Raw genomic sequence first — 26,054 nt, forward strand, 5'->3', positions numbered from 1 at the left:
CCTAACTCCATGCCATCTCCCCTTGGTCACAACACAAACTCCTTCACTATGGCCTTAGCAGTGCCACCAACTCTATCCTTTTCCCTCTCCAAACCCTCTTTATTCCTTTTCCACAAATCCAAACTCCTCCCAATGACCACCACTCTCACTCGCGCTGACGTCAAAACCCCTCTCCTAGTTTTCTCCAAAAACCAGATTTCCGATACCATCGGCGCCTACAATGTCGACGACTACGATAAGCCGCGAAGAATGCGGCGTGGTGGGCATATACGGCGACCCCGAGGCCTTGCACCTCTGCTACCTTGCCCTACATGCCCTCCAGCACCGCGGCCAAGAAGGCACCGGAATCGTCACCGTCAACAACAACGTCCTCCAACCCATCACCGGCATGGGCCTCGTCTCCGAAGTCTTCAACCAACTCCCCGGCAGCCCCTTCATCGGCCACGTCCACTACTCCACTGTCGGTCTGTCCATGCTAAAAAACGTCCAGCCCTTCGTCGCCGGCTACCGCTTCGGCTCCGTCCGCGTGGCCCACAACGGCAACCTCGTCAAGTATAAGAGCCTCTGAACCAACCTGGAGGACAACGTCTCCATCTTCACCACCACCTCCGACACTGAGGTTGTTCTCCACCTCACGGGCACCTCCAAACAAAGACCCTTCCTTCTACGAATCGTTGACGCCTGTGAAAAGCTCAAAGGGGCTTATTCTTTTGTCTTCGTCACCGAGGACAAGCTTGTCGTCGTTCGCGACCCTTTCGGGTTCAGGCCTTTGGTTACGGGAAAGAGAAGCAACGGTATTCAGAGTTTGCACCTCATGTCTCATCTCAACCCAAACAATGCATTTCTGAACATATTTACTTTGCACTTCCCAATTCGGTTGTTTTTGGGAGATCTGTGTATGAGTCTCGTAGACAATTTGGGGAGATTTTGGCTACCAAGAGTCCCGGTGAGTGTGAAGTTGTGATTGCTTTGGCTGATTCTGGTGTTGTGGTTGCGATAGGTTATGCTGCAAAAGCAAGGGTTGCGTATGAGCTGGGTTTGATTAGGTCGCACAATGCGGTGAGGAATTTCGTTGCGCCCTCTCAGGAGCTATCACCCGTTCGTGCTGTGCTCGAAGGTAAGCGTGTTGTGGTTGTGGATGATTCCATTGTGAGAGGAACCACCTCGTCCAAGATAGTTAATTAGGTTGTTGAAGGAGGCTGGTGCTAAGGAAGTACACATGAGAATTGCGAGTTCTTGTTACTATGGTGTGGATATACTCTCGAATAAGATGAGTGTGGAGGAGATAATAGACTTTATTGGAACGGATTCACTTGTCTTTTGATCTGGGAATTATGCTATGGATCCCAAAGAGACTTGAGAATGATCCGGTGAAGAGGGTTCGGTACTTACAATTAGGAAATTACTATTAAAATTTATTCAGTTACTCATTTCCAATTTTATTTGTTAATTTGTTCATCATTCATGGTACCATATACGTTTTATTGTTTTTTTTTTTCATATTTATAGAAATTATTATTTATTTCATTTAAAAAATTAAATTAATAAAGGAAATTTGTTACCATTGTGTAATATCTTGTTCCAAATATAATAGTAATATGCTTTTATTTTTAATTCTGGATCAAAGATTATGGATGTGTGATTATCGAGAATTTTGCATATCGAAAAAATTGAAATAAAAAATAAATAATTTTTTTAATTAAATCATTCTTATTAATTGTTGTTGAGAAGATAATAAAACAGAAATTATTTTTCCAGGAATAAAATGAACATGCATAGTAACTATATATAATGTATTTTTAAAAAAGATAAATTATTATTATTCGCATCATTAATAATGTACTACATAACTTTATTTAATTTGATTGAATGCACAATAAATTATATTATAATGGATGATTCACTTACAATTTATTTGGATTTTTAATTTCATAACAAATTATTTTTTGTGCGAGCCTTATAATTTGTTTATTATATATAGGTTAGGGATAAAAAAACCTCAAAGCGAGAAATCAAAAGTAATTACATTATTGGGGTGTGAAAAAATTGAGATTGAAGATTGGTATGTTGTGAAGAGAGAAAATCAATCGCATTGAAGATTGATTGCTAGGGTGTGGAGAAAAATGCGAATGGAGATTGCTGTAATTGAATGAATATGTTTGGGACAAACACATTTTCCTTCGCTGGAAAGAAAGGGCGCCACTCTAGTTGCCGCGGAAAACAAATATACTACAAAGTATCGTCGATTACATACCCACATTGTATTTGGCTTAACGTCGGATTTTACTAACCGTCGATAATAAACCACTGGTAGAAACCGGATTTTTTTTAGTGTATTTTAATACCAATTAATTTATTTTAGTTTATAAAAAAATTAAATATATTGAGAACAAAATATGAGTACACATCGCCCTCAATTTAATGTATATTGTATAAAGTGCTACATATCCCCACTTTAACAAATTCATAAAAAAAACTCAAGAGTTTAAAGAAAATTGGTATTTATCATAATATATTATCCAACCATACATTTAAATGGAATAGTTCTAGTTTAATGTAATCTTTTATCACGTAAAACTTTTTTCATCTCAACCAAAATACTTTGGGACCCGTGATTGCTGGCATAGCTTGCTTAAAACACATATATTTAATAAAAAAGGCAAATGTTAAATATTAGATATTAAGGAAATTATTTGAATGTATTTCGGAAGAATGAATAAAAAGGTAGAAGCTTACTTAAAGAAAGAAGATACGAAAAAAGATGAAACTATAAAATAAAATAAAAAGACAAATGAATTCAACAAATAAAAAGACAAAAGAAGTATACAATATAAGATGAGGCAATTAAAAAAATTCCAAATTTCATAGATTTAATAGGCAACGCTCACTCGACAAAATATTTATAAGACATGTTTAATATTTTAAAAAAAACAATTGAATTTTCAAATCATAAATATTATTAATTACCTTAATTTGAATGTGCTGTTATTTTGAATCAAAATGTTAGGATATATATTAATTAATACTATTTGAATCAAATTATACATTGATCATAATTTCCTTAAACTTGATTAAGGAAAAATCATTCAATTTTTTAAATTCAGATGAACAATTCCTTTTTCTATTGAGAAAATGAGTGTTTTTGAATGGGGATTACGTCAAACACTAACATGTGACAAAATTACATCATAAGTGACACTTATCAAAAGTGAATTGAAAATGTATAGTTTAGAATAGCTATGTTGTATGGGACTGTTTTTACTTTTTAGTTGTCATTCTTCAACGAGATTGTTTTTATTTTTTTTACTATAATGTTTTTATGCTTTAAGTATGTGTCTTAGTTTTTTTTTTATCTCTTTTAATATCTTTAACTTTAATATTTTTTAAATAATATCAATAATTAAAAATAATATTGTATCATAATATAAATCATTTATGATAAATATAAAATATAATTTAAATATTAAAAAATGTTTTTTTATTGTAAATGTTAAAAATATTTAATATAAATTTAGTTATATAAAATAAATATTTATTTTATGCAATGCACAGACTAAAATATTATTGTATATATTTTATAGGAATTATTGGTATTTATTTAAGAGTATTTGTGCTATTGTATTAATATATATTTTCGTTTCATATACTTTTATTTTCATTCACATTCTCTCATGTCAAATAACTATAAATTAGTCCCACTTTTAGCCAAAAAAAAAAAAAAAACTTATACTTTTTTATTCTTCCTTTTACTTTACTTCCATCTACTTTCCCTGATAAACCAAATATAGTAGAGTATAAAATTCATTATTCGTAAGTGAATAAAAAAAATAGTTTTTGTAAAATGAATACACACATTTCACAGAATAAAGTATATTTATAATCATTAATTTATTTATTTTAATTAATGAATGATAATAATAACAAAAAATTATTTAAATAACTAATAGTAATTTTTAATAGTGGAGTCACTTCCATTGGATTGAGGAAGAGCCAAATTCAAAATTATTCTCTAAATAGTACTAGTACATGACATGGCGCAAATGCGAGCAATTTGGCATTAGAAGAAATCACTACCTATATTTATATTTGAGGAGAAAGTTGGAAAAAAAAGTGATTTCAAGTCCCAAAACCTAGAAGAAGGTATTATGGCCGCAGCAGCAGCAGCAACCACTCTCTCCTCTTCCCTTTCCAAACCCTCCTCTCTTACTTTCCAAACCCACTCTTTCCCCATAACCCTACCCACTCCCCCTCGCGCCGCCGCCAAACCCCCTCTTCTCGTCTTCTCCAAAAACCCAATTTCCGACATCGTCTCCTCCACCTTCTCACGCGCCGAAGAAGGCGCGTGGGACGACGAGAAGCCGCGCGAGGAGTGCGGCGTGGTCGGCATATACGGCGACCCTGAGGCCTCGCGCCTCTGCTACCTTGCCCTCCACGCGCTCCAGCATCGCGGCCAAGAAGGCGCCGGAATCGTCACCGTCAACAACAACGTCCTCCAATCCATCACCGGCGTTGGCCTCGTCTCCGAAGTCTTCAACCAATCAAAACTCGACCAGCTCCCCGGCAGCCTCTCCATCGGCCACGTCCGCTACTCCACCGCCGGCCAATCCATGCTCAAAAACGTCCAGCCCTTTGTCGCCGGTTACCGCTTCGGCTCCGTCGGCGTGGCCCACAACGGCAACCTCGTCAACTATAAGACCCTCCGAACCAACCTCGAAGACAACGGCTCCATCTTCAACACCACCTCTGACACCGAGGTTGTCCTCCACCTCATCGCCACCTCCAAACACAGACCCTTCATTCTTCGAATCGTTGACGCCTGTGAAAAGCTCGAAGGGGCTTATTCTATTGTTTTCGTCACCGAGGACAAGCTTGTCGCCGTTCGAGACCCTTTCGGGTTTAGGCCTTTGGTTATGGGGAGAAGGAGCAACGGTGCTGTTGTTTTCGCTTCTGAAACCTGCGCGCTTGACCTAATTGAAGCGACTTATGAAAGGGAGGTTTACCCTGGTGAGGTTCTTGTGGTGGATAAAAACGGTATTCAGAGTCTCTGCCTCATGTCTCATCCTCAACCAAAACAATGCATTTTTGAACATATTTACTTTGCACTTCCCAATTCGGTTGTTTTTGGGAGGTCTGTGTATGAGTCTCGTAGACAATTTGGGGAGATTTTGGCTACTGAAAGTCCTGTGGAGTGTGATGTTGTGATTGCTGTGCCTGACTCTGGTGTTGTGGCTGCGCTTGGTTATGCTGCGAAAGCTGGGGTTCCGTTTCAGCAGGGTTTGATTAGGTCGCACTATGTGGGGAGGACTTTCATTGAGCCCTCTCAGAAGATTAGGGACTTTGGTGTGAAGCTGAAGCTATCACCTGTTCGTGCTGTGCTTGAAGGTAAACGTGTTGTGGTTGTGGATGATTCCATTGTGAGAGGAACCACCTCGTCCAAGATTGTTAGGCTGTTGAAGGAGGCTGGTGCTAAGGAGGTTCACATGAGGATTGCGAGTCCTCCGATTATTGGTTCTTGTTACTATGGTGTGGATACTCCTAGCTCTGAGGAGTTGATTTCGAATAGGATGAGTGTGGAGGAGATAAGGGACTTTATTGGGTCGGATTCACTTGCCTTTTTGCCTTTTGATAGCTTGAAGAGGTTGTTGGGAAGTGAAAGTCCAAATTTTTGTTATGCTTGTTTCTCTGGGAATTACCCTGTGGAGCCAAGAGAGCTTAAAGTGAAGAGGGTTGGGGACTTTGTTGATGATGGCTTGAATGGAAGCTTGGAGTCTATTGATGGTGGTTGGGTTCAGGCAAACCGAAATCAAATCAAGGTTGGTACTGGTACTAGTACTAGTATTTCATAATATTCCTATATCTGGTTTTTGCAGCATAAGGCATCCCTCAGTGGACAAAAATCAGATGCAGTTCTTCAGGTGTTTTTGGTGTTGTTCTTCATTTTAAATTGAAGTTTTACCTTGATGATACGGATAATAATGTTTACATTATAGGTCAATATAAGTTCTCTAAGTAAAATTCTAATTCTGACTCGAGAAAGTACTAGAAGTACTTCAGAAACTGTATCTTAATCTTGTCCAGTTTGATAGTTTAAACCTAAAAATGGGGGTGTGTTTGATTTTTATTTAATAAAGTGTTTTTAGTTTCTAAAATGCAATCACACGAGGTTTTGTAGACTTGAGAGTGGCGCAAGGCACCAAAGTGTGTGGAATTCAGGGGAAAAGTTGAACAAGACAAACAGAGGATATAATGGGAAAACCTCTCTTAACTGTTTTAGTTTTTTTAGTTTTTAAAACACTTGTTTTTAAATGAATTTTCATATATTAATATTATCTCGAGTTACACATTGAATGTAACTTCAGACTCAAATGAGCGTTGATTATATTTTCAAGATTTTTTTTAATTTAGTTAACTTTAGAGACTAAAGTGATGACATATGACAATTTCAGAAACTACTAAACAAAAAGGAGCTAAAAATAAGCACTGGAATTAGACATTTCAAATTCACCTCAGCATGCCTGTCAACAACATGAGTACATGACTTAAATAAATTACTATTCATATTTATCGTCATCGAATATTCAAAGCTATTGTATACTATCTGTACTTGAATCCAAGGTTAAAGTGACACCACACAAAAGACAAGAAAGCTATTTGGCTCTTCAGACTTTTAAAGTAAAGTTTAAATACATATTTTATCATGACGTTTTTATATTATGATATTTCAAAAAAAAAATCATCTTTTATCCATTTTTAGCCTTTAAAAATGAAAAAAAAATGTATTTCTAATGCAATATCTAGAACCATTTGGAAACTTGCCAATGTAGCATCCCTCGTATCCAAACCTATTAATGAAAAGGCAAATATAGATCGAAGTTACATTTTTTACTCTTCAGCATTGCGAGGTTAGAATGGGATATTATACTGTCAACATGATAAAATGTATTTACATAGTTATAAGAAAAATGCTCAAATGATAATGAACTACAAGACATTTTTAGCATCGGTCTTTTTCAGCAAAAGACTAAATTCGTAGGATGCACTTTACCTTTTGGATCTTAAATTGAGTTTGCACTTTGCACGTTTGGATTAATTTATTTTGGTTGTAAAAAAAAGAGTGATGATACAAAATTCTTCAATCAACAGATCTAGAATAGAGTTTTGAAAGAAAAAAAAATTCCTAAAATAAGTTATTTTCAAAACATAGACCTTTTTTTTGGGTCCACAAAGCATGCACTTGTCTACTTTTTTGTTGACTGTTGCAGCATGAGTTGGAAAATAACTCCACGGACTTTGAAACACAAGGGAAGTGCATTATTCAATATTCAGTCAGCAGAGACTAGCAATGTTCCGAGCCCATCATGGCCATAGACATTAGAGAATGGTTGATACCAAGTTGGGTCGTTTTTTTTTTTTTTCCGATACTAAGTTGGGTCATTTTGTTGAAAGAAGGAATGTTACTTTTAATTTGAATAATTTTAATTAAAAAGGAAAAAAATAAATATTGTTGTGTAACTTTTCAATCACCCACTCTTATTTACCCTACGTTATAAAAATGCATACCTTCTCTATGTGTACTTGAAAACTTACAAGCTAAGCAATAGATTTTTTCAGAGCTAAAGAAAGAAATTCTACCTCTAGAACAACTAGTTTTTGCACACTAAAAAAGGGCATTTATCATGAGATTTGGGTTACCGCAACAATAATTAAAGAGGAATAATGGGACATAAAAGCAACATAAGAGGCTAGGAAGCCGACCCTTCCTCGTACACTTCAGAGTTCAAAACCATTTGCATTGTTCTTCAAGCAAGTAAATGAAATATGAAAAAATTGCAAAAGTTTAATGTAAAGTTGTCAGAAGTGGGATTTGAACCCACGCCCTCTCACGAGGACCAGAACTTGAGTCTGGCGCCTTAGACCACTCGGCCATCCTGACATATGTCATAATGCTTTAAATATAATTTTATTATTAAAACGAGTTTACTCCATCTACTTTTTCTTTTGTTTCTTTTCTGTAATTTCATGGCTATCGCTTTGTTGCCTTTTCATTTTCAACGATTATCTTCATTATTTGACTTCTTTTTTTTGTGAGCACTCAATTTCATAAAATCATTCCCGCCATCTAAAAAATCAATAACATGTTTGAAACTTGAAAGGTTTTCCAAGCCTCAAAGCCCACTGTACTCGTTTTCAATTTTTATTATATAAAAATTAATATCCAATCTGAATTGTTATTTAAACCTTTGTCCACTGTGGGTTTCAAAAGAATAAATAAAGGCAAAGAACATTATAAATAAAAATGACAATTTTCTCTGCCATTTAATAATTTTCGAGGAGACTGTTCTATGTAAAATCTTCAGTAGGGAAAATGTTCTCCCATAAAATAATGAAGAGAAAAAAAATCTTTAAATTAAATTTGAGATGGAGACGAGGACCACACATTTCGTCCCACGAACTCCCGTATATATTAATATTTAATCTGTTAATTTATTTTTCATAATTTAGTTTTTAAAATGAAATATAATATATAATATTTAATACCCTTAGTTTATAAAAAATTCCAAGATTTTCCGGGGCCTTCTGAAAAAACGAATTACGAGGGCTTCCTCACTTTCCGGAGAATTAAGAAACATGGACCGGGAAAGTTATTACGAGATAGGGATAGGAGATGAAGACAGAAACAATTAAGAGGCAAAGATATGAAAGAAGATACTCAAGGTAGTGCTATGAGCTATCCCTAGTTCTAAAATTTAAATATATTACTCTACAAACAAACTAAATTGTTCCCCTACTCCCTTTTTCTCATCATTTTACAAGAAATGTCCTCATTTACTTTGTTAGAAAACAGAAATGCTAACAACAAAACTCAATGTGTGATGTGTCCATATACATATAAATGTTAACGTTTCTACTTATTAAAAAATTATATTTAATATCTTTGAAACTTAAAATTACTCAGATAAAAAACCTATACCGCCGTCTGAGTCACTGAGTCTCACGTACAAGTAACTTCTTATTATTGTTTTACAAATAACTACAACTGGGCCATTTTCAAGTTAAGCTAGAAGATAATTTAATCCAGATATAATAGTATAGTATAGATTACGTGAGAAGATGTCGGTATGGTCCCTCTTGAATTATTGATTGATTCTGACTTCGATGTGATGCATTGAATTTTTTGGATTAAATTACCCCGAACAGATTAGAAAATTGAAACAGATCCACAACAACAGAATGGTCATTCTTTACAAAAAGAAAGATTGAACAGTTTCTCTAAAATGCCATCATAAAACAAATCATGTCCAAATAATGCTTACAATTTAATATATATACTGAAATTAAATATGCTCTATAATAATTTAGATAAAAGACAGGAATTAGAACTTGTATATGGACTTTCTGTCTGAGCTGGACAGGTAATAATGCAAATCAAACTTGAGACCATAACAACTAAGGAAAACCTTTTTGTAAATATGCGAAACTGACTGCAGTGAGCCAACCATGCAGCTGCAGGAACTCCTTCCCAAACTATTGTTTTAAGTCGGAATTTGAGTTGGCATTACCATTCTGATGCTGCTGCTGTTGCTGCTGTTGAAGATGAATGTTTTGTTGGGATGCAGTAGGAGGCTGCTGCTGTTGCTGGAACATCAGAGGATTGACAGAATGTTGAGGAATCAAACAGCCAGAACCATGCGAATCGCCACTTAGTTCAGCTGTGGCAAGCTTTAGTCTTTGAACCTCAGCAGTAAGCGCCTCATTTAGAGCTATTAGAAGAAAATACAGGGCACAGACTTAGTCAGAAGGAAGCAATCTATAAAGTCATAACTAGTTTCCAAATGTTAATAGAGGTACAAATGGCAGCTACTAGTAATTGTATGAAAATGTAGCAGGCAAGTATGTCTTTTAGGCATGACAATGAAACCCGTACGTGTGAGTATCCGTCCAAACCTGTCCTGATTTTGATGGGAAATACCCGAGTTGACCGGGTATGGGTTTGGGTTCAGAGATTACCCAATTTTTTAAACCAAGGTTGGGGTCGAGGACAGGGATGTCACCACTCATCCCATATCCATTCCCGTATCAATTATTTTTTAAATCAAATTTTTAATATAATTTTTTTACAAAAAAAAAATACATATCTAAACCGGGGACGGGAATATCCAATACCCGACGGGGATATGTTGAGGAGTCGGGGTCAGGGACTGGGGAGGCAATACCCGTCCCCGCCCCGTTGCCATGTCTAATGTCTTTTATTGATAACTCCAATAGAAAAGGAGTAAGCATCAGAAAAAATAAAATAAATTCAAGCATGCACACACAAAGGTCACTACTCCATGAACACGTATCACTTTCAAAAAAACTCTCGAAAGAACTTCACATAATGAGCTTCTATGCAAAGGAAATTCATGCATAATCATATTCAGCAGAAGGGTGCAAGTGCAGATAAGGGCATATCAAGCAGATGCTACAATGGGATTGCTTCATTAATAGTCATCTTGATTCTTGACTACAACAAATGACTTGTGTAAAGAAAAGGTAGTTGACTTGGTTTTCGCTCACAATATTTCTCAACTCTCCCCAAGAAATTTGGACACGAATAACTGAGTAGGTCACCTAAACATTAGCAATGAATTGGGTCGTCCTCTCTGCATTATCTCTGGAATTCCTACATGCCACTTTGAAAGTTAAACCGTGTCACAAGATAAACTTAAATATAAAAAGGCTATATAAAGCATTCCAGCCTACTATTAGCAAAAAATGTTAGTCGGTGAAGGCTCATGATATGAAACACGCCCTTGCACAAGAGACCCCTTTGGGTTTGACATATAGATAATTAACAGTTGGCTTTAACTTATGATTAAATTCAACGTTTTAGAACAAAGGGAGTGACAAGAATGAAACTCCTAACCACTGCTGGGTAATAATGTTCTGGTGAAAGTGCAGATAAATTCTGATATCAAGAACCAACTCTCCTACGAGTTTAAACTGTTAGGTGAAAACTCATGATAGATTTTCACATGAAATACCTAACATATCTTATAAAGATTACTCCCAATAAGATGAGTAATCAGCAGTAAAAATAATGTTAACAGAATGAGATAATGTAAACGGCCCTGGTCTTCGTACATAAAATTTAATGGAACAGAATAAAATTGAGCAACTGATGTAAACTAAAATCCCAAATTAGAATGAAAATAAAATCTAATCCAACAACTTGAAGGTGCTACATGAACAATTTTTATACACTACTAGTCTACTACTGTTCTCCACAGTAAAAGAATGTATTGTTGTCAGTTTTCCATACTTGTAATATTTCCATTATGACACAAACATACAATTAAATAGCTTATCAGCTCTTAAGTATAATAATAATAAAAGTAAACAGAGGCAATTTTATCGTTAAATGTATGATGTTTCCGCTTTACAAGCAGACTGCTGAATTGTTCACCCTTACTCTTACACTCTTCGCAGGAAGTATTCACTATACATGATGACATGAAATATAATCTATGTGGAGATATAAGGTTGATTGGATGGTTAAGAAAGAAGGAAAGGAGGGAAAGGTTGCAGGTTTAATCACATTTGCTAACAAAAACTAACAAACTAACGATTAACATTCACTGATAATATATATATATATATATATATATATATATATATATATATATATATATATATATATATATATATATAATCTATGCAACATTGCAACTACAAGTTCAACCAATGCTATAGGTGAATAATTAACTAGTGATGCCTGGCAGATTTCAGCCACAAATCAATAAAACAAAATGGAGAGAAAATCTGATAGATAGACTATGAATTAAAGGACAGAAATACCATCTCGAAGCTTTGCTTGTTGTTCCATGGATTGAAGGCGAAACTTCAACTCACTATTCTGGTTAGTGAGTCCAGCCGAATCTCTCTGTGATCACATGATTGAAAGGAATTAAATCAAATTAAACAACAAAAATCATGATCACAGTACTAAATTACCAACAACAAAAAGAGGTCCCCCACCTGTAACAGAGTAAGCTGTGCAGATAGTGTGGTGGCTTCTGTCTGTAGAGTCTGAACCTTGTGTTCTAGCTCCGAAATGTACCGCATCTTCCGCTCTTTGGATCGCGCAGCCGATTGCCGGTTGGCCAAAATCCTGAAAATGACCCCAAAACCAAGTCAATCAGTTCACAGGCAACATGTTAGTATGTCAAATGCCACAACATCAACACACCTTTTGGCACGCTTTGGATCGATCAAGGCAATCTCAGCAAGCTTTTCATTGGCCATAATTTTCTTCAGTTCAGGCCCACTGAACTCCCCATTTCCAAACTCCAAGCTGAAGGCCGCCGAATTCCCATCAATTCCACCAGCAGGCGACATCAGAGCACTTCTCTGCCCGGGGGAAGGAGGCAGCTTGGGCGACTCCTCATCGAAATTCAACTTCCCAATGAAACTATCCATGGAGACACTCCTATAGTGCCTAGTGGTGGGCGCAATCTCACCCCCAGCACTCCTCTTCATCCCTTCCCTCTTCTCATTCCCTCCCTGCCTCACCCCACCATCCCCACTCTCATTAACACTACTTTCGGCCTCATTATCACTACTGTCACCACCATTGGTCTTAGTCCCACTCGCTCTACTATCCAAATCATCGCGATTTTCGCCTCCATTTTTATCATCTGTCCCAGAAGAGTTCAACGCATCAAAGCTATCCAAATTCATGTAAGCAGAGAAAAGATCATCCACCACTTCCCCTTCAGGGGATTTCTTCTCCCCGGACCCCTCTACATTATTATTATTATTATTCTCAACACCCCTGTCCCACGGTGTTTCTCTTTTGACTAACTGAGCAGGTTTCGCTGAAACGGGGTTCCGAAGAGGGATAAGCGGCGGAGAGGATTGCAAAACGGTGGAAAACCCAAACGGAATGTCACTGTTAGAGCGTCTATGCGCTTTACGAGGGGGTAATGGTAAATTACTGTTGTTGAGTGTTCTGGAGAAAGGTGAGGGTGGCAACAGGGAATGAGAACTCACGTCGCGATCTTCCATGGACACGTCAGCAGCTTCCGACACGGAAGTCGAGGAGGAGTCACGGAAGGGGGAAGGGCTGAGGGGAGGGAGGGAGTCGAGCGAGAAAAACGAGGGCTGCGAGAGTGATCGGGTGTGGGTGGGTGTAGGGGAAATGTTGTTGTGCTGACGCGACACCGGGATCTGAGAGTAGGGGGAAATGGGAGGGATCGGGTGCGGGTGGGAGGGTGGTATACCAGCCCGCTTGTTACTGTTCCCACCGTCGAACTGATTCTGATGATGATGCTGCCTCGCGCGCATTTGCGAGGGGTTGAATTGCGGGATGCTAAGTTGCTCCATGTTTAACGGCTGCTTCAGAAAGTGAAGCCTCTGCATCGCTTCTTCATTTTCTCCCATTCTTCTTTCAGCTTCAAATTAAAATCTGCAACCGAAAATAACAAATAATAAGAATGAAGGTGAGTGGAGTAACCATCGATATGATACGAAGTTATTATGGTGAGAGTGACCTTGGGAGAGTTCATGTAATAGGGAATGGTGAAGGGGCGAATTGATTAATCGGTCTTGGAAGTGTTAACTTTGTCTGACGGAAATGCCGAAGGAGCAGGCACTTATCCCTCTCTCTCTCTCTAGAACAAGAGCAACAAACCAAACCAAGAACCAGAAGAAAAAAAGAACTCTCTTTCTGCTTTCTCTCTCTACACCCACGACGATGACTACTACACGGATTTCATGACTACTACGCGTGAATTTAATTTAATAACAATTTCATTTCGGACAAATTTGCATTTCGCTCGCATTTCAATTTCATTCCGACCTCATTTGTTCTCTCATAGGCCAGGTTTTTCTTCGCCTTGTCTCCGCAACTTATTTAGCCACCCTTTACCCAATCCACAATGTCTTCTTTTCTTTTTTTCTTTCTTTTTCTTTTGCCTCTCCCAAGTTATTGTCTGTCTACAGTTCCGGGGTAATTATCTATTTGATTTTGAAGGCTTAAAAGAACATTTAATTTTTTTTTATCTCTTTAAATAAAATTCTTTTTTCTCTTTCACTAATTGGATTCTGATTAACTTATATTCAAATCAGATTTTGTTACGAATGTTTTTCCTTTTTTGTTTCATTTTGCCTAAATTGACATTTTACTTCACGACGCGCTGCTTAAAGGAAACCGCTCACCCTATTGTTTGTTTTTCCCGTTATTCTTTTATTTCCTATGGGCAGTTTTTCAACGAATGCTTTTTTTTTCTTTTTTGGAAAGAAATTAATCCCACTACAATTCTTACATTCCGTGCTTTAATTTGCAATTTTAAGACCAGATTTTGATTTTTAAATTCCTGTATATATCTGCCACATAAATCAACAAAAGTATCCAATTTGACATCGACGGGGCATAAAGATTTGTTCAGATTCTTATTCCTATGATTCTGTCTGATCTTAACAAAAATACTCTTTACGTTTACATAACTAGTTGAGATATAAATATATCATCATCATCGACGACAACAACAACAAAACAAGTTGTGTGAACATTGAAAAAAAAAAAAAAACTATGCGGGAAATTTTGCCATCACCATAAATCTTGGGTCTAGGATTTTCTACCCTGTCCAATATCAGTGGCACAAAATTGCGAAAGAGTGAGATATAAAATAGACATTCAAAAGAGAGATATTTCTACATCATTGGCCATAAGCTTTGACTGTTTAGCAGCCCATTATTAGAGAGTTCATTTCTAGCTTCCATAAAATCATCGAGGGTGAGTTAAAGGGTGGTTGCCAAAAATGTTTAGTCTATAATAATGAGAACGAAGATCAAATTTATGATTTCATGCATTTACTTCAATCTCTCCACTATTAGCTCAATCCAAATGAGTAAAAAAAAGAGTTTGTTAAACGGTGGATGAATCTTAGCATTTAGAGTAAATTATATTCGTACAGTTTAAGACTTAATATACTCGTATTTCCTTCCTATTTTACCCATACACAAATCCTCCATACTTTTTACAACTCTATTACAAAGGTATCCCCCGGACCATCATGGTATTAATTCCGTTAACAGAAATGTCTTCCCCACAGCAGTTGTTAACGTTGAAAGAGTGTTTTTGAAATTCCAAAAATTGAACATGCTCTCTTTCTTTTTTCTTCATACATAGTCACATATAGGATCTTTTTATTCTGATAAAAAGAATATTATGAAACTATCACTGGATGTGCAGCATCTTCTATGAAATTTACTAAAGTCAAGCATCAACATTTCAAAACCAAAACCAAATATTTCAAAGCCATTGTTAGTGATCCAGCTACTATACCCAAGTATATGACAGTATAATAAATAATACAGTAGTAGCTAACCACAAAAATCCCCTCATCCCGTAAACATGTCCTTGGGTAAGTCCTACTTGCATAGGTTATTGGAAACCCAAATCATCCAAAATAGTATCGTAGTATTGTAAGTCCAACACGGGTTACTGCAAGTCCAGAGCACGTTATCGTCTTTACATAGGAAAAGTTCCAGAACCAATATTGACAAAAAAAATTGAAATTTCAAAACCATAAAAAAACATCAACAGGAATAAAAAAAGAGGATAATTTGAGAACCAATTTAACGAAAAATAAAATGAAATTTAAGATTCGTCAAGCCACTCGCTCTCCTTCTTAAGCTGCTCCACGAGCGTCGTAGGCTCTTCAATGAAAGAATGGGTGCGTTCGGAGCGTTTGACGGCGCTGGGGGCTGAAGCGTTGATGGCTTGGTTGTTGAAGCGATTGAGACCTTATCGCAAGCGGCGAGTTTGAAGAGGCTGAAAAGTGGTTGTGGCGCCGGAGCGGTGGCAGATACAGGTGGTTTATGCACATGGCGCGGCGAAGTGGTTGGCGTTGTTGTACATTGCTTCGCCTCCCCTGTGTTCTACAAACCCTAGCAGAGCACAATTGGAATTTTCTAATTTTAGAGGCGATCCACAAGGGTTATTTGGACATTTCACACAATAATAAACATGGTCAATTAACTGAGATGACTCGGGATACAAAGGAAATGTATTTAAGTAGAGGAAATGTTAGTATAATAAGTCATAAACTCAGAGGTGAACCTAATTTGCTCTCGCATTTAAGGATATATTTGGATAAATCTTGAAAAAAAAAATTGCAATTTTTATTTTTTAATGTATGGTATGAAGATGGGAGAAAATTTTATTTTGAGAAATAAAATTTTATCAATTCTTCCAATTGAAATATAAAAATATACTAAGATTAGAGCGGTCAAAATTGATCCGATCCAATTTTAATGAATGAATCTAGGTATTAACTAATTGAAAATGACTTATCGTTCATGATGATCCTACTTAAATAGAATTATTTCTTGTTAATATACGTATTGGCTCCACCATAAAACATTTAATTTATAATATTATTGATTAAATAGTCTGCAAAACTATAATAAAAATATATTAAGATCTTTCCAAATATTAGGGTTTGCAAAAAAATGGTTGCAAACTCACCTGATATGAATGCATTCACCGATGATTTCAATGACCCCTATAATGGACAAATTTGTCCATACCATAACGAATATCTCAACGTCCCCCACGTTACACAGAGCAAGCAAGGGCCTGTTTCCTAACTCACACTACATATGGGGTGTGTTTGGGCAAAATGTCAACAATAATACTCCGGTGAGCAAAACGCCTACAACAATCCTCCTAACAACGGTCAACCTCCCTGGAGTGAAATTGCTATGAAATGTCGCTGGTACACATGCCCTTGCAGCTACCAAACTTGTAGATGGAAAACTCTTAAATTGTTGCATGTTATGGGTGTTGTAACAACTTGATATTGCTACTTGGATTTTGTAAGTAAAGTTTTTAGTGTGTGAACATGAAATAAAATACAGTCATGTAACTTTAATCAAGCATTATACTGTTAAATAACTTTTAATTAAATGTAATTTTTTTAAAATCTAACTTTGAATTGAAAGTTTATTTTACATATATTATATATATAAATTTTCATATAAATTCTAAAACATTTGTTATTTCATTCGTATAGATTTAAATTAATGTAATATAAATTTTTAAAAATATATTAAAATATAAATCATTAATTATATTTTTATTGTTGTTTAATTTTTAAAAAAATTGAAACATATTTAGTGTATAGTAGATGGGTGAGATTTGGTGTAAGTTTAAAGACTTACATTTTGTGTAAGCAAATCTTATCACGAGGAAAACAAATAGTGTTACGTATATCTTCGGTGGGTTGGGGATTGGTCAGCCCCCAACTTCAGGGGACCGATCTAAATGTATTTCTCATTTTTTCCGATCTTATTAGACATGGTTCTGAATTTCAAAACTGGTTCATCAACAAATAATGTACTGAACAAATTTGGTTTAACCATGTATAATAATTTTTCTGTTCTAATATAAACTTCAACCTGTTCATTTTAATCCATTGACATTAATGGTAGAGGTTGTTAATGACATTGTCCACAGTGGCGTGAAGAAGATGAAAAAGAGAGAGCCACCATCGTAGGGGTAAAAAAAACAAATAGTTGAAAAGAGAGTAGAGAAATTAAAATATTTTCAAAGCCTCTGTGACCAGGAACTAAATTAGTTACTATCACTTGAAGAAATTTGCAACTAGTAGTAGGAATAAGGGGAGAGAGACGTGAGAGATATTGGGAAAGAATGGAGAAAGAGAATTGCATTTCTTCCTCAGACATGATTTACGAAATAGGAGAGAGAAATAAGATTTTTTAAGCAAGTAAAATACCATATTGCCCTTAAACTAACTTAACTAAATTTTTTTTTTAGTTCTAAAATTTTGGTGTAGGGTGTTAATACATTCCAACTAAAAAAGAAAAATATGCATATTAGAGAAAAAAAAACTTATTTCAAAATATGTCATTTTATAAAATTAATGTCATATTAAATATATTTTTTCAAGGTTACTCTTAATAAATACTTAATGGGAATAGTGCATAATAAAAGTAAATGAGTCATTAATTAAATATATATATAAATGATATATTAGGAAGTTATCCAATATTTTATTTAAAATTCAACAAATTAATTGTATTTATTATTATTTGTGAAAAAACTTAAATATCATATATTCTAGAATTAAGGGAATAGATAGGATTTTGATAATCAGTGTCTTAATACATTGATTAAGGGACTAAAAAACAAATTTTTTTATTGTGTAAATTATGAAAAGCTAAAAAATATTATTGATAACACAATTTTTCACCTCTTAATAAAAATATTCATACTTTTAAGTTTCTTAATTTTCTTAATGAATATCTTTAGAACACTCGTTAGTAATTGTTATATATATTTAAATTTTGTTGATAAATCGTATAGAAATTTTATGGTTATATGAATTTTTAAAAAGAATCTTTAGCCTTTTATTTTAGTTTAACGGACGAGAATGGCAATTTTTATTCTCACATTACAAATGTGATTATGATACGATATTTGCTCTGTATATATCATTAGTCGGCACTGAACGACAAATAACAAGAATGTTAAGTGTACATTTGGTGGGGGAGTGCTAGGAAGTGAATAAAATTACAGTATTTAAAGGATGGATGATTAAACCAATAGTCGGCACCAAATCCTTCTTAATCATTAACCTTTATGGTGCCTCTTTTGGTAAGTGGCCAAGATTCATTCTAAAGTGGAAATAAGCAACATCAATTTCCTACCTTTACTTATTTCTTTCTCGTAAGCACAGCAATCCACATCCTTGGTAACCCTTTTGGATTAATTATAAAATAAAATTATTTATACATTTAAGACTATGTACACGTTTTTGTTTTTATTTTTTTTCTTATGTGAACATTCGTTCAACGTCCCACAAACAGAGAGCCAAATATATGCTACATATTTTACAATGCAATTTTACTTGTGCTACATTTTTGGGACCTTTAGAACCGTGATATGTAGCTTATTTCAATACGGTTGTTTTTACTATTATTATGTTATTTGGTGTAAAATATTTATCAATTTTATTATTGATTAATTTTTGCTAAAAAAATCCACTTAGTTATAGTTAATGAAATATTTTTTCTTAATCATATTTTTTCTGTTCATAGTGTGTGAACCTTATATATTATAGAATGATAAATGTCACTTGGTGTCTTAAGGTCACTTAATGAATATTGATTAAGAAAGTAAAATAAAACTTTTTTTTATTGGAATGCAGAAAATATATTTTCCTATAATTTTAAAATATGCTCTCACATGATTTCCATTAAAACTTTTTCTCTTTTAATTCTTTAACTAGTGCATTAGTTAATAAGATTCTTAGCATATCTTCAATGATCATACTTACATGAGCTGTTTAATTACACGCAATGATGTTCAACTCTTTTGCTATTATAGTAAATGACATGAAGTTGCTTATATAATAAATTATTACTTAAAATATTTATATCATAAATAATATATTTTTTAAGTATTTTATGACTCATAAAATTAAGTTAAACACTTATTTTAATGATGTTAATATTTGAGTGAATTTTTATATGAAGTGTTTAAATGTACGTGGAATTATAAGGTTGACAAAATTAAAATAAGTATTCCCTCTATATAATTATATATTGTAGACGTTTGAATATAAAAATATATATATTTTTTTATACCAACACAATGTTGGTTTTCTATCTTAGTTTTGATGAAAAATATACATTGGTTTTAATTTTAAAAGGAAAATAAATGAGAAATTTTAAAAAACAAAGGAGTAAGAGACCCACGGTTGCCATCAATCGTGGCATAATGAAGGGTGTTGACTTGTAATCCTCCGTGAGATGTATTTTTTTTTAAGATTAAATATATTTTTTATTTTTATAAGTTAGTATTTATTTATTTTTAATCTATGTAACTTAATTTTTTAATTTTAATGTTTGTAAGTATGCATCTTTTTAATTTTGATTCTTTTAACATATTTATTCATTTTTAATCCTATAAATTTATATTTCTCATGTTTTGGTTTTTATAAGTACGAATTTATGAAAATTATAAATAAAAAAATGAAATCTTATAAAAATCAAAATTAAAAAAACACAAAGAATTAAAAATAAATAAAATATCTTCTGAGATTAAAATTAAAAAAACATAAACTCATGAAAATTAAAATTAAAAAAATAAAATTACACAAACTAAAAATAAAAAAGTGAACTTTAAAAAACAACATATTTGAGCTATGTTTGGGTGATTGGTCGCAATTGCAGTGTCCTTCTCAGTATTATCATCAATAATTATATTAGAACTGTCTAACTATCGATCAGTATCGACCGGACAGTTTTTCAAATTATTTTTTATTTACTTAGTGACTATTTTTTTCTTTGTATTTTTTCCCTTCAAAATCCGTGTGCATTACACGGAGGCCGATTCTAGTTATGGTATAGTCATAACTTCGTTTTTAGCACTTTCTCATGTACCAGTAAATAGTATATTGTGACGTGTCGTCATATATTGCTTTCCCAGCACACGTGACCCTGGCCCATGGCTCTGTAGTAATAACAGGCCATGGCCGAGAAAAAGAAGAAGAATTCAAAAAGGCCCTTATCCACTTTCTTGAATCAAACGAAGGGCCCAACAATGTCCAATCGCAATAATTCCATTCCTATCCATCTTCTTTTGAAAACGAGACTCAGTGAACTCAACCTGCCTCCTTCCACTCCCACCCCCACCAAAAGTTAGACATTTTATTTTAGACCCTTCATTTTTTTTTTCATCATACACAAATTGAAATTCTTTTCTTTGCCTCTTTTTTTTTTTTTTGCATCAGACACATATTCTGAATAAATATCTTTAGCCTTCGTATCTTCTTGCTCACTTACCTTAATATTCCCATACCTTGGTATATATTCTGATGTTAACTTATCGATTCAGTTGCCTAAATTTCTAATCTCTTCTTCAAGCGTCAGCTCATTTTTGTCTTTTATAAAAAGATTATTCCTTGGCCATTTGGTTCTTAATCCCACGGGGCATATCAGACTTTGTTTTCGTGTTTTAATTCTTTCACTCCATAGACAAAATTTCCATTTCACCAATAGTGAAAGGAGGATCAAGAACTTGTTACTTTTCTGCTTCCTTTAAACCCTTCTTCTGCATGTATCCTCCAAAGATGAGGCCATTTATATGTCGTCCCCTAAAATTAATCCTCTCACAAAAATTTAACCATAATTAAAAGTAAACTAGCTAATTTTTCAAGTATATTTGATAAGTCTCTTGTCAATTTTATAAATTTTTTTTACTGGCTTATAAATTACTTTGGTAAAAAAACTATGCGCAAAGAACTTTTGTTTTTTTAAACTCAGATAAAATTATCAAGTTTAAAACTATATATATTTTTATACCCAAGTTGAAACTAGACAAGGAGGATACAAGAAGACAAATGAAAACGAAAAGAAAAAGAGAAGATATTCATAATTATAAAATAAGATGAAAATCTTACTTAAGATGTATTTTGATAACTGCACTTTTTTTATTTTCAGACTTTTTTAGCGATATGTATTGGATTATATTAAAATTATCTTTTAAACTGGAGGAAAAAGAAAAATGACAGTAAATTGTGTCAAATTAAGATGTATTTTTTATCATCTAAGTTTATATATCGGAGTGAAAAAAGGAACTAAAATGCTTTTTAAATTAGAATACACTGATAATATAAAAGTAGTTTTATATTATTATTCCATTATTGATCAACACATAAAAAAATGTTAAATTCTATAATTGATTTTTAAATAAATAAATTTAAAATTATATGATGAATAAAATTGTTAATTTAAAATTCAATAATAAAATAAGTTAAACTAAAATACTTTTAGTTCCTAATTAAAAGAAATTTGAAAAACAAATACAAGTTTAGAGATCCAAATGATTTTTTTTAAAGAACCTAATTAAAAATTTGGTAAAAAAAATAAAAAAAAATCAAAGACTCACATGCTAGTTAAACCTTAATTTCACTACATTAAAAATGACTCTTACCCAAGTAAATGGTTAAAAGATGCTGATTGGTTCATGTGGTAAAAAAATGAAAAATTCAGGAGAGTGGTGTCAAGCATTGGGAAGGGGTTCTGGGATGAGTTTTGAGAACCGTTCTGATGGTTTGAGGTTGGTGAGTTGCCGTCATTCGTCAATCTGTGTCCTTGCCTTACTTTCCATATATAGCAGTTATTAATTACTATCAATCTTTTTAAGCCAGATCCCTAACCCCTCCCTTTACGCACTTGAAACCATGCTTTTTCATAATCAACCGATGGAGCTGGTTCTCCTTCAAATCCTGAGGCTGGCATGGCTCGCTGCCACATTACCCATCATCGTCGCTTCTATTCCCACTCCCAAGCTCAGCTGCCTCCGTGCCACCTTGTTGGCTTTTGCTCGTAGAGGCAAAATCATGCACTCCTCCCAAGTAACACCACTTTTGCATTCATGTATTTACCCCTTTTCACGCATTTCTCACAAATTCTTTTTTTTGGTTTAATTACTCGTTTAGTCTTTATACTTTAAAACTACTCTTGTTAGTCTCTACGCGTATTATTCTTTTTACTCGTTTTTGTCCCTACAATTTTGGTCGGTTGTTTGTTGGGACTAAAACAAGTTATAAAAATTGTGCAGGAATAACACTAAGTGCATGTTTCAATTTAAGTTTACAATGTTGGGCGCGTGTTCTAATGCAAATGTAATGGATAAAAGTAAAATGAAAGCAGAAGTAAGTGTTGAAAGCAAAAGCAAGAGTCTCCATCCTCTGTCAAAATTACTTTTGTCTCAAAAGCATTTTTTCACATGAAAACCAAACACTCTCTAAATGAGTAATTAAATCTATTTATTATTGATACAAAGTTGCGCCCTAGGAATTGATGGGCTGAGTAAGTCATGAGTGAATGTTGAAACATTTACCGTGCTGTGTTGCAGAAATTCACTATTTCTCAGAGGTTCTTCTTGCACTTCTACATTGTGGCTTTTATATGGACAACGTTGCTACTTCTTGGGACTTGGGCGTATGCGTACAACATGGTGCCACTTGTTGTGGAGCCGTTTTCTTACTCTACCATCACTAGCTTCTTGACAGGTGGTTCTACTATCAAAACTGATACGTATAAATTGAGGCAGGGATATGTGGCTTGGCAAGCGGTTTTTCTGCTTTTGATGATGGAAGTTCAAGTCCTCAGACGACTTTATGAGACTAGACACGTTTTTAACTATAGTCCTTCTGCTCGTATGCACGTCATTGGTTATCTCACTGGATTGTTGTGAGTTTTTTTGTTCATTGTTCCTCAATCTGCTTCACTTGCAATTGCTTTTTGAAGTTTGGAAATTGTTTTTATTATGCTGAATTGAGAATGTAAGTGTGAAAATGTCTGTTTCCTGCCGAGCGCAAACTATTGCAATTCTGGTTGGAGTTTTCCTGTGAAATTTGTGGCTTCCTGTTAAATTCCTTGGGATAAATCCCTAATTTTGGTTGATTGATCTGAAATATATGGGGCTTCCAAACTTTGCAAATTTGGTTAATATTATATCTGACATGAATGAATTACTGTAATAAATGTGAGAATTGTCAGTAACACGCTCTCTGATACTTTCTTTCCAACACACTCTCCTGTTAGGTGAAATTCGTGCGAGTCCCACTAAATATGTGGGTTCCATTCCCAGTTTGGTAGGTCTCATTCCTAAACTAGTTGGATCCACATGAATTTCAACTAATAGGAGAGTGTGTCAGAAAGAAAGTGCCTTAGGGAGTATATTGCTAACATGTCTTATAAATGTATATCCTATTCAGTGTGTATATGTGTAACTCATGACAATATGACAGATTAAAGTATAATGTTGGTTCTCTGTTGTTCATATTTGGCTTCATCATAAGGCCTTCTCAGACTCAACTGAGCATGCTATGGTGCTTGGAACAGCATTGTTCTAGTTGCCACAGAACTTTGTATATTTAGCATGAGATGGGAGAAGTAGAACATGGATATTTTGATTATTGTTCTATTACATATGACTTTGTTTAATATGGTCAGTTACTTTTTTTTTCTGAATTGATTTTGTTGTGTTACATAAACCTGTAAAAGTCCTTTCCTGAAAAAATTTCCCCCCATTTTTATTTGGATAATCTGAAGCATTAATGTGTAAGATTTTGTGTCTTCTAATATGTGAAGTTATTAAGATAGTTTTCATTGCCAATAATATAATATTTATGATTGTTTTGATAGAACAGGTACAATCAGCATTTGGATTTAGTCTGTATATTTGAGTGTCGTTGAGATAAATATTTTGTTTTTAAATCTGGAAATGTGGTAATCAAGCAAAGGAAAGAAGTAAATGACTGCAATTGAGAATGACTAGTTCTATTTATTTTCTCACTTGTGAACTAAATGTTATTTACACGTGACTAGTCCTAGAAAGATTTGCAGTACTGGTATTACTTGTTGATGTGCAATCTAAAATAATTTCAATGTTTCTTGTTATTTGAAGGGGTGAAGGTTCACACCTGTGTTCTTAGATAGCACAATATTATATAAATTAATAGCATCATTTCCTGCATTTGTACTTCTTAGTTATCACTGGTTATTGTCCAGAAAATACTAAAATGAAGAGGATTGATTTGTTATTTTTCTGAAGCTAGTTTCTACGTAGGAGCACCACTATCGCTGTGTGGCGGTTGTGCAGTAGAGGTGTTTAACTTCCTAGCAAATCTAGTGACCAAGTTCATTGTCAAGGGCAAGAATCAGATGCAAGTAACAGAGTTAGAATTCTGGCAAGTTGTAAATCCTCTCTTCAAGCTTGGGTGGAAGCATTGGATTGGTGCTGCTGTTTTCTTATGGGTTGGATTCATCAACACCAGTGCCATAAGATTCTTGTATGCATCATTTACTTGATTGACATCTAAATCTTTGGTTTTGGTCAGTGAAACGTGAATATCAAATGGTTTGAGACCATGGCTTCATAACTTATAGTTGCTACCTCCTTTTATCTTCACAGCTTCTAATTGTTATTTATTTTCATCTCAGTATCTCACTGATATTACATAATACTAATGGTACCAAGTCACAATAGATGGTGAATTTGCTCACAGAAATTAAATACATATGATTTTCTTCATTTACTTTGCATGTGGAACTTTGTTTGACATTTTGTAAATATATCTACATGCAATGATTCTTTAAAATGAAATGTTGAAGTTTAAAGCAAATATACCATTTTTACAATGAGGTGGATTTGGATATCTTAACATTTTTATAAATTTGGCAGGGTTCTCTACGACATTCAAGACAGGCAGATGAATATGTAATTCCTCATGGTGATTGGTTTGAAATCGTCTCCTCTCCTCATTATCTCTCTGAAATTGTAAGCCTCTTTCTCTCTGTCTCTGTAACTTCTACTTATGTGACTGATATGAATAAGCCTAATATTTGATGATGATGATGAAGGTTATATACGCTAGTTTTGTGGTTGCTACTGGAGGATCCAACCTAACAATCTGGCTACTTTTTGTTTTTGTGGTAATATTTCCTTTGCAGATTTTGCAAGGTTTTAAAGTTTTAAACAGATAATCTTTGATTTTGATTTGCTTTTTGCATATTTCTTTTATTGGGTACAGGTGGCAAATCTGGCATTTGCAGCTGTGGAAACTCATAGCTGGTATCGTCAGAAATTTGAAGATTATCCAAGTAGTCGGTTTGCTATAATTCCATTTATTCTGTGAGATTGTGAAGCAATGTGTAATTATCACAATTGATCACCTCAAAGAACTTCATTATTTCTCAAGGTGTACTTGTTTAGATTAAGCTTTTATAGTTTAGAGAATGTTATACTTAAACTACCGAATAATTTTTGGTGTAAAAATCCAAACATTCAGAGCCAGTCTTGTATTATTCTTAGCCACCAAAATAAACCCTAAATAGTTATTGATCGCATTCAATATGGAAATTCCTGAAAATTACGATTATTTACAAATTACAATACTCATTCGATTCTATGACTTTGTGATGCCAAGATAATTTTATTATCTTAAAAAAAAAGTAATTTAATAATTGTT

General features: G+C 34.2%; 2 protein-coding genes, 1 non-coding gene and 2 pseudogenes across 4 annotated transcripts; 3 read left to right on the forward strand and 2 right to left on the reverse strand.

The window, feature by feature from the left end:
* LOC100818946 (amidophosphoribosyltransferase, chloroplastic-like) lies at positions 1-1,572 on the forward strand (annotated as a pseudogene).
* Positions 1,573-4,058: 2,486 nt separating this feature from the next.
* On the forward strand, positions 4,059-6,148 carry LOC100801720 (amidophosphoribosyltransferase 1). Its single transcript, NM_001362902.1, has one exon. The coding sequence runs from the start codon at positions 4,146-4,148 to the stop codon at positions 5,844-5,846; it is 1,701 nt and encodes a 566-aa protein (NP_001349831.1). The 5' UTR covers positions 4,059-4,145; the 3' UTR covers positions 5,847-6,148.
* A 1,701-nt stretch (positions 6,149-7,849) lies between these two features.
* On the reverse strand, positions 7,850-7,933 carry TRNAL-CAA (transfer RNA leucine (anticodon CAA)). Its single transcript has one exon. It is a non-coding gene; the product is annotated as a tRNA-Leu (tRNA).
* Positions 7,934-9,222: 1,289 nt separating this feature from the next.
* BZIP21 (bZIP transcription factor 21) lies at positions 9,223-13,763 on the reverse strand. 2 transcript variants are annotated; one of them, NM_001358663.1, is made up of 5 exons: positions 13,533-13,746; positions 12,230-13,447; positions 12,019-12,151; positions 11,839-11,923; positions 9,223-9,761 (listed from the first exon to the last, which is right to left on the reverse strand). In NM_001358663.1, the coding sequence occupies exons 2-5, from the start codon at positions 13,420-13,422 to the stop codon at positions 9,526-9,528; spliced, it is 1,647 nt and encodes a 548-aa protein (NP_001345592.1). In that variant the 5' UTR covers positions 13,423-13,447; positions 13,533-13,746; the 3' UTR covers positions 9,223-9,525. The 2 variants fall into 2 exon arrangements, with proteins under 2 accessions (NP_001345592.1, XP_014619949.1); XM_014764463.3 differs by lacking the exon at positions 9,223-9,761 and adding an exon at positions 9,768-10,663 and having other exon boundaries at positions 13,533-13,763.
* Positions 13,764-22,000: 8,237 nt separating this feature from the next.
* On the forward strand, positions 22,001-25,879 carry LOC100809708 (polyprenol reductase 2-like; annotated as a pseudogene).
* The last annotated feature ends 175 nt before the right edge of the window (positions 25,880-26,054 follow it).

This window comes from Glycine max, chromosome 12, assembly GCF_000004515.6.
Source record: "Glycine max cultivar Williams 82 chromosome 12, Glycine_max_v4.0, whole genome shotgun sequence".
In the NCBI taxonomy this organism is placed as follows: Eukaryota; Viridiplantae; Streptophyta; class Magnoliopsida; order Fabales; family Fabaceae; genus Glycine; species Glycine max.